General features: G+C 36.2%; 1 protein-coding gene across 1 annotated transcript; it reads right to left on the minus strand.

Moving 5' to 3' along the window:
* Positions 1 to 3,249: 3,249 nt before the first annotated feature.
* On the minus strand, positions 3,250 to 4,185 carry LOC123785291 (olfactory receptor 5M10). The gene has a single exon (XM_045787019.2). The coding sequence runs from the start codon at positions 4,183 to 4,185 to the stop codon at positions 3,250 to 3,252; it is 936 nt and encodes a 311-aa protein (XP_045642975.2).
* Between the last annotated feature and the right edge of the window lie 6,146 nt (positions 4,186 to 10,331).

Consider the following 10,331-nt stretch of genomic DNA (forward strand, 5'->3'; position numbering starts at 1 on the left):
TCCAGAGTAACAGTAATATTTTTGTATGTATGCATAGCCTGGGACCAAGTGATAATCTGAATGGAAATAATAAATGGACCATTGTATGGAAGTAATGACTGTTGGGAAACACATCACCAGAAGTCAGCTGTTTACAATTAAGCAGGGCCTGTGTTCAGTCTCACTCAAGAACTCACTTCCACTTGGTTAGTAGGCAGAGAAGTTCTTCCTTTCAGTTCATCGGTCAACAATATTGACCATCACTGAGTTATTCTTACCAGCAAAGTGAGGTGCTTTGCATTGTGCCTCCTGAATATGAAAATGATTTACATCCAAATGACATATTGCATAATTTCCTGTAATGAAAGCTGATTATCTTCTCAAAAAACCTCGAAGTTCTAATTTCAGATGTTTGTTCTCAATACACTTTTGGTGCATTGTTATGTTGACTAAGCCTGAATTGAAAACTATCTGTGTTTTATTATTTTCACAAATAACCAATTTTTTTACATTTTAATTACCCAAATGATTTGTTTCCCCTAATCAGAACAGATACCTATATGAGTGGGAGATACCCATTCTTACATAAGAGGTTTTTATGATTTTGTTCCTACAATATTGACAGTTACTTGCTCTATAACTCTACTTTTTACCCTTCAGTTCTTGTCTACCCACAAACTATTTCAAAGAACAGCTGCTCTAGGGATACCTGGGTGACTCAGTCAGTTAAGTGTCTGACCCTTCATTTCAGCTTATGTCATGATCTCAGGGACGTGAGATCAAGTCCTGCATTGGGTTCTGTGTTCAGCATGGAGTCTGCTTAAAATTCTCTCTCTCCCTCTGCTCCCCCCCACCGCTCAGACTCTCTCTCTCGAATAAATAAATCAAAAAATAAAATAAAATATATTTCTTTCCTAAGAGTCTCAGCTGATACAACAAATAAGCAAACAATCTTAAATGATATGTCCTAATATTAATAAAGGTGCAGTGAAATGGAACGGTCACTCTCAAACACAACCAGCCCTAAGTGTAAATGGTTGATACTTCCTGCAGAAAATTTACCCAGAGAAAAATTTAACCAAAGCTTTAAAATTGTTCAGAGCATTTAATTCAACAATTCCCCATCCTAAAGAAATAATTAGGTATGTTCACAGAAGTATGAGTCAATCATAACAATAATAGGATACAGCAATATGATGGAAGAATGGTTTGTAATACAAAGTATGTAAAAATACAGTGCACCAAATGCATTTTTAATAAGAGATTACAAGTAACTTTTGCTTTTATTCCAAAACTGAAACATCTTTTAGCATATTGCAATTTGCTTTTCTATAATTGATATGCAATATTTTTGTAACTAAGTACAAGTATGATTTAATTTTGTGTATAATACTACTTTAAAAGTGATGTTCACTAAAAATAGTCTGTGTGAAAATACAAACACTATACTATCAAGAGAAAACCAATGTTTATTTTTTTTTAAGATTTTATTTATTTATTTGACAGAGAGAGAGACAGCCAGCGAGAGAGGGAACACAAGCAGGGGGAGTGGGAGAGGAAGAAGCAGGCTCCTAGCGGAGAAGCCTGATGTGGGGCTCGATCCCATAACGCCAGGATCACGCCCTGAGCCGAAGGCAGACGCTTAATGACTGTGCCACCCAGGCACCCCGAAAACCAATGTTTAAACTTGTAAATGGCAAATGATTCCAATTTTGTTTCATGAATTATAAGAATATGCATACATATCAATTCATTGAGAAACATATAACAAAATATAGACAGAAGTTTCCCATTGGTTTAGGACATATCACCAAAAATGTCACTCCCTCACATCTGTTTGTATTTTTATGTATGTATAGTAAACATGTTTGACAGAATCAGCCTTATTCAATCGAGTAAGACATAAGAATGGAGCCTAATTGCAGGTCCTTTAGGGGATGTTCTAGAAAATCATATGAATACATTACAGTACATATAGGAATTGATTTCATATAAGTGTTTAGTGCTGTGGTCTTAGTTAAAATACGAGCATACAGTATTAGGGGTGGCTGGGTGGCTCAGCTGGTTAAGCATCTGCCTTCCTCTCAGGTCATGATCCCAGGGTCCTGGGATTGACCCCCGCACTGGGCACCGCTCAGTGGGAAGCCTGCTTCTCCATCTCCTCCCTGCTCCTGTTCTCTCTTGCTCTCTCTCTCTCTCTCTCCAATAAATAAATTTAAAAAATTTAAAAAAAAAGAGCACACAGTATTAGAATACCAAACCTTTAAGTCAATTTAAACAAAGTTTAATATATATTTCAATATGCAGCTATCCCCTTGACTGATAATGCATAGCTTAATGTGTTAATGTGGATGAATTATGCATCTCTTCATATGATCTTGTTTACTATAATTTGCACAATAGAAATTTGAGAACTACCGTAAAAACCTTATCTACAAAATAATGAGTCATAGACACTTTCATGAACCAAAGTAAACATTGGATGCTCTCCTCCAGAAAGATACGGATGCACCTCTCATTTGCATTCTGTTTCAGGGCATTCAGTCTACAGAGCCAAGTGATAGACTCTATTGACTCTGAATAAATTAGATCTGAGTCAGAACTACTACCTGAAAAATATACCCAGATTGCTATTATACTAAACTGATAAGCAGGTGTTAACAGTTTATTTTCAAAATTGAGGAGCATAAATAGTATTTATAATAAGACAAAAACTTTCTGAGGATGTCTATAATATTGGTAGGGAAAAATTTATAGAATGCTTAAACCTAGGCAGGATTCATATATTTAAATTTCCCTAAGGTGATTCCAATGATTACTCAGGGCCCAGAACCATTATTATTTATCATTCATTGAAGAATAGATTACATAATTTTTTTAATTTTTAAATTTTTTAAAGTATAAAATTAATCACTCCATTTTGAAACTATAGACCACATAATTCAGAAAGATGGAATTCCAATGTTCTTATCAGACTGAATTAATTCTAATACTTACTCCAAAGTAAGTAAAGACACTGAATATTTTATGGAGTTATTGGATACCACCCAATTCATATTCTGAGATTTTTTGCTACGGCAAATATTGTTTAACTTCAATGATACAGTTTTTATTAAAACAATTTGTCTTGAAGCTATTAATTTTGAGAGGAATTTGCTAATGTCATTATGAGTCTATGAAGAGACTATAGACTGACTATAGACTGGTAGGTTTGTGAAGGGATTCACAAACACATAGTAATTGCAGCGAACAGATGCCTACAATGCAGTTTTATAAAAAGAGATTTCCCTGAATGATTTGCTTCATAGCATGGATCACATCCTTGTTCCTTAGACTATAAATCAATGGGTTCAACATGGGGCTCAAAAACGTATAAAAGACTGCAAATACTTTGGACTCCTCTACAGACTTCTCAGATGGACTTCTTAAGTACATGCAGAAGAGGGTCCCGTAGAATAGGGTGACTGTTGTCAAGTGCGAACCACAAGTAGAAAAGGCTTTGCTCCTGCCTTCAGCGGAACGGATCCTCAAGATGGCTGCAATGATGAAAAGGTAGGATAGCACAATGATGAAGAGAGAGCTTGACAGAGTCAAACCAGCAACTACCAGCATCGCCATCTTCTTGACGGAGGTGTCGGAGCAGGCCAACAGTAGAAGAGGTGGGTCTGCACAGTAGAAATGGTTGATTTCAAGGGAGCCACAGAAGGACAAGTGGAAAGTCAGCAGTGTCTGGGAGAGTCCATTAAGGTAACCACAGGTATAAGACACCGTGACTAGAGAGAGGCAAATGTTCTTGGACATCCTGGTACTGTAATGTAAAGGGCTACAGATGGCTACGTAGCGATCCAATGCCATTGAAGCAAGGATATAAAACTCAGTGATCACCAGGGCAATGAAGACAAGACACTGTGTGAAGCATCCAGCATAGGAGATGGTCTTCTGGCCTGAGAGGAAATTGTGCAGCATATTGGGAGTGGTATTGGAGGAATAGCAGATGTCTACAAGGGAGAGGTGGCTCAGGAAGAAGTACATGGGCGTTTGGAGGTGGGAGTTGGTCCTGATCAGCACAATCATGCACACATTCCCTGCCAACGTGACCAGGTAGATCACCAGAAACACCCCACACAGGATCTTCTCTAGTACTGGGTCATCGGTGAGTCCCAAGAGAATGAATTCTGTCACTGTGGTGTGGTTTGGGGAAGTCATTTTCTTATACCTTGAAAACTGAGAGTGGCGGAGAAAGTGAGGAATCCTGTCTGATCCAGATTCTGCATTTCTTCCACCCATTTTATCATTTACTCATTGATATACTCAGCTAATGGGACATTTCCCTATTCAGAAAACATATCAGAATATCTACATAAATATTTGTATTCTGTGTCTCTGCATTGTTTCTTTCTTTATATCTCAAACACACGCATACACAAACATACTCTCTCACACTTGTGTGTGTGTATATATATTCATATATATGCATATGGTATATTAATTAAGTATAATGTAATAATATTACATATTTTATGTATATACATATTCATACATTTCTACCTTTCTTCTTGAGGAAATCCATATTTAATATTTTAGTCACACTTTAAGGGAAAAAAAAGCCAAAGGAACAGAATCCAGATATAAAAGCCACTAGTAATTGGCATCATTCAAGTGGACAAAAAAGGAAATTGGTTATCTAGGGTCCCACCAACTATGATATGCTGCTGTTTCAGATGTTTTATAATAGATAAATCTTCACTATAGCCATTTTACTCGAAAGCCATAGCTATCTGGCTTAATTTCAGAAACATTTACTTAGTGAAATTTATCTCTTGATATTTAACTAAGAGGTTAGTTAGAATAAAGAATTCTTTCTGTTTTGTAGATTCACACATTCATTTATTCATTTACACTGTAAAGACTGATTTTTTTCTACTCTAGGTTCTGTGGTTACAGCAGTGAAAAAACTACCAATCTCGTGGAACATGTCTAGTAGGAGAAGGAACAGATTTAAACACGTAGACAAAGAAATATATCATTATGTAAGTTACACTTGCAAGTGCTGTGAAGAGGGGATGCATGTAGATGCATTTTTTTCCACATTGTTGGGATACTAATGTCCACACAAAAGTACAGAACATAAAGAGAGAGAGAGAGAGAGAGAGAACATAACATATTTTTGGTGAACAAATGTAGAAAGTGACCTACCTGTAAAAAGCTGATTTACCATGTTTTGTAAAGACAAAGTGGGCAGATTTATAATGTATTTCTTAAGCATATTCCATAGAGTATTTTAAAAATAATTGTAAAAAAAAACAATTAAAATGTCTTTGTTCCTTGCAGGCATAACCTTAATTTGATGCTCTGGGAACTGGATTCTCCTGTGAGTCCAATATCCCTACCTATCCTATACTTACAGTACTTAATTCTATCTGTGAAATCTTTAGCATGATTAAAAAATTGAGCCATCAGCTTTAATACTATGGAAGGAGGAAAATAAGGGTACATAAGTTTTGCTTTTTTAATATAGTAAGGTGGGAACTCCGATTAGAAAGCCTGTTTTTTCCCTGTGAACACCGAGGCGGCATGATGTAATGAGAGCGCAGAAGAGAAAGGTACAGCAGGTGACAAACTTGAGGAGCACAAAGACCAGGCAAACCACAGACTAGGAAAAATATTCACATCAAGTAATTCTGACAAAGGAACTCCATTCAGAATACGTGCACATCCTCCACAACTCAGGGATGAAAATATAACAAGCCCAATTAAAGGAACAAATCCAAAGCGAACAGACACTTCATAAAAGACGTATGAGCAGTCAATAATGACAGGAAAAGAATGTCAACATCTGTAATTGTCAAGGAAATGCAAATTACGACTACAACTGGATTCCACTTCACACCACCTCAGTGGTAGGAATTAAAAAGACCAGCAGTGAGGGGGCGCCTGGGTGGCACAGCGGTTAAGCGTCTGCCTTCGGCTCAGGGCATGATCCCGGTGTTATGGGATCAAGTCCAACATCGGGCTCCTCCACTGTGAGCCTGCTTCTTCCTCTCCCACTCCCCCTGCTTGTGCTCCCTCTCCCACTCCACCTGCTTGTGTTCCCTCTCTCTCTGGCTGTCTCTCTGTCAAATAAATAAATAAATAAAATCTTTAAAAAAAAAAAAACAGCAGTGAATTCCTGGGAAAACGGTGCATAGGAGGACCCTAGGCTCTCCTCAACCCGGGGATACACCTAGACTACAGCCTCATCAGTGTCAGTAACTCAGAAAATGACCTGAAGACTGGCAGAATAGACTCTCCACACCTAAATTTAGAGAAGAGGCCACAATGAGGTGAAAAATGCAGTCGAGAGCCAAACGGGCCTGTTGAACTGGCCACAGGACAGGCATCATTTGCCCTGTCCTTCACTGGTAACGTCTTCATTTTAAAATATGCAGAACATGCTAATTTAAGAATCAGTCACATGATATTCAAACTTTCCTTTTTGACCTCAGCCAACACCCCCTTATAGGCTCTGTTAAGGTCAGCTCCTGCTCAGGGAGGAGCACCTGCTCATTCCTAACTGTTAACAAAACACAGGCAGCGGTGATAACTGAAATCCAAGCAAAGCCGGACACATTTGAATTCAGCGCAAGTTTCGGTGAACACAGTACCGTGCAAAGTGAGGGCAGCCCGTATTTCATAGACCACTCATTTCTTTTTTCTCAATTATAAAACAAACACTGCAATGAAAATCTTCACCCAAGTGTTTTATTATGCCTTTGGCACATTCTTAAAATTGGACTAGCTGACTAAAATTATACAAACCTTTTTTAAGACTCCTGAAAACATAATGTTAAGTTGATTTCCAGAAAAACTATATATTATTGTCTCCTTGACATCCATGATGTAGAATGTGCCAGTCTTTTTGAACTATTACTAATAGTCTTACTCATCAATTTTAACATTTTTGTACTTTCATCAATTTTCTACACATAGCCTTCAACATTTATGTGCATGATGGTGTTTAGTACTTTGAATCACATCTTCATGAGTTTACCACTTTATCTTATCTGGGGCAAATACTTCTCAAAATACAATATGCCTCTTAATTTTAGATAGTTTTATGGTCACATTCAAGTAACTCTACCGTTGTTAATTTCTCTACTCCAATCGACCACAGAAATATTTCTTCTGATTATTTAAAAGCTTAATATTTATTTTAATTCAAATAGACATAGGTTTGGGGTTTTTTTTCTTTCAGTGTTTGAAAGGATGCACAATTGAGGAGTATCTGTGGGCACATCAGTCTTTTGGGGGACAGTTTCTGGCAAAGGACAACTCAGTTGGAAATAAGATTCTGTACTTTGATATCACTGCTGAAAAATAATGCTGCATTATGGACACTGGTATGGTGCAAAAATAAATGTTTGTGTAAAAATATTAACCAATATACAACATTAATATGAGTTCAATGTTTCACTCTTGATTTATAAGCTGCAGCATCTCTTTGCTTTTCTGACAAAAAAAAACCTTGACTCACCCATAGCCTTTCATCCAGGAAACAGGCCTCTCTATGGCCAAGATTCCATACACCTCCCCATCAGATGTGGGGACCGAGCTATAACAATACTAAAACTAAAGTATTTTTCCATATTTTTCAAATAATTTCCAAGGAGTATGTATTATAAATACAGCCACATGACAGAATTTATCTACCAGAAATTAGCACTTTTGAAAGTCTATATTTATTATGTGACTTTGGTTTATATTGGTCAAAGGAATAGAATCAGCCAGAAATAGATTTACTTAGTGTACAATAAAGATGATGTCACAAACCAATAGATAAACAAAGAGTTGCTTATTAACTAGTAGGAAAAAATGGTTTAAAAATGTGAGGAAAAGAGTTACATACAATATTACAAAATATGACAGACTTCTATCTAAAATAATTCAAGATACTCCTATAAAATATGGTAATGAAAAACATAATATAGATACCTCCTTATTTAAATTTAAGGTGGAGAACAGCTACAAAACCAAAAAAATAAATAAATTTTTTCCAAATAAAAATATAAATATTCTTCATGAGAGGAATCGTCAGAAATGAAAGACAATCAGCAAATTGTTATATTCTCTTTACTTGTTAAGTATATATTTCAAATATTCCTCTGTCAAAATAAAACAGACTCCTTTCCAAAGAATTTCCATTGAGAGACAAAGAAGCACATACCCTTAAAGGATATTTCCTACTCTTACTAACAATATAGTGACATATTTACTCTCAAACATGACTAGTCATAAATGTAAACAGCTGATGCTTTCTGGAGAAAAATTATCCATAGAAAAATTTAGCGAGAGCTTTAAAAGTGTTCAAAACATGTAATTCAACAATTACACTTCTAAGACTGATGCTAAAGAAACAGAGAAATATGTACATAGAGATATGAATCAATCTTAAAAATAATAGGATGAATAGATATGATGAAATAATGGTTTGCAAGATAAACCAAATGAAAGAAAATACACCAAAATGTTGAAAGCAGTTGTCTTTAGATAAAAGATCATAGGGAAATTTTGCTTTTTTTCCATAGGTATTTCAGCATTTCTCTTTTACTTATTAATTTATTTTAGAGAAAGGGGGGGAGAAAGAGGAGCACAAGCAGGAGGAGCAGAAGGAGAGGGAGAGAGGGAGAATCTCAAGCAGACTCCCCACTGAGCGCAGAGCCTAACACAGGGCTCAAGGTCAGGACCCTGAGATCGTGACCTGAGCCTAAACCATGAGTTGTACACTTAAGTGACTGTGCCACCCAGGCGCCCCAGATATTTCAGTATTTTTCAATTTGCTTTTCTATACTCAACATGTTACTTTTATAATTAAGTTCAAGGATAATTTAATTATAAAGTATTAAACTACATTAAAAACAGTGTTCACTAAAAGTATTTAGTCTGTATTAAACATAAACATTACATTATCAAGTGAAAATCAACATTCAGATTTGTATTTGGATATGATCCCAATTTTGTTTAATGAATTATCATAATATACATGCATGTAAAATCACTGAGAAGAAATATGGAAAAACATAAACATAAATTGTCCATTGGTTAAGACATCCCTGATTCAAGCTATTTCTTCACATCTGTCTGCATTTTCTAGTTATTCATAATGAATATGTGTGCTTTTTACAATAAGGAGAATGGATTCATAAAACACGGTCTAAATAGATCTACCATATATCAAAATCGTCTGCTTTACATGAAACAGTGAGAAATTCTACTTTGATTGCATACAAACTATCATGTTTACCTGAAATGTCAGAGGAATTCCACAGTAGCTATTACACCTTCATCACAATCACCAAGATTTCATGTGGAGCAGTAACCTCATCCCTTCATTATCCCCCACACTACCTCCCAGCACAGCAGCATGCTGAGTTTCACCACCGTGAGATGGAAAAGGAGAATTTGGAATCAAGAGATTTGCCTTCTTGCTACTTAGTAGCTGAATGACTGTAAAGTCATTTGATCTCTCTGTGCCTAAGACTCCAAATGTGATAAATGAAGATAATAATTTTCACACAAATTCATTTATGAGGATTAAAGTAAATAGTGATAGGGTACCTGCGTGGCTCAGTCGGTTAAGTGCCCGACTCTTGATTTTGGTTCAAGTCATGATGATCTCAGGGTCGTGGGACAGAGCCCCACATCAGGCTCCATGGTGAGCGTGGAGCCTAATTCTCTCTCTCCTTCTCTGTCTGCTCCTCCCCCCACTAATGCTCTCTCTCTCTAAAAAAAAAAAAATTAAATAAATAAACAAATAATGATATAAAAGTGAGCATTCACTATAATTGAGTGACACTTATGGTTATTTTTGCGCATGTCAATTTTTGTTGTATCCCATACCTAAAGAATTTCTGAGCTGGCCTTCACCTGAAGAGTTATACAATGGAAAAAATTAAATCACAAATAGAAGCAAATAAAAAGAATATAAAGAAAGACTACAAAGAGGTGAGCCCTTTGGTTTAAGAGACTTGCCAAATTGAGTTTAAAGACTGGTTCCTGAAAACCACAGTGGTTCTCAGAGCTAGAAAGTAAAAGGATGCATACAATTATTTAGACAAAATATACAGTACTTTTCTAATGATTCGCAAATACATTTTTCAATTAGGATTCTAAATCTTGATATGAGCACATTTTGATTGCTAGAAATGGGAACACAACTCCTCGCTTCACAAAAATGAAAGTTTATTATAAGTTAAGGGAATGACCCCCAGACTAGATGATGACGATCCTCAAAAAGAAATTGGAACAGGGACTCGACCACTGGTAGCACCTCTCTGTTATTTATTTCTAATCACCATGTTACCATTGACAATTGG

Source organism: Ursus americanus, chromosome 24 (genome assembly GCF_024610735.1).
Source record: "Ursus americanus isolate L20-20 chromosome 24, mUrsAme1.1.p, whole genome shotgun sequence".
Classification (NCBI taxonomy): Eukaryota; Metazoa; Chordata; class Mammalia; order Carnivora; family Ursidae; genus Ursus; species Ursus americanus.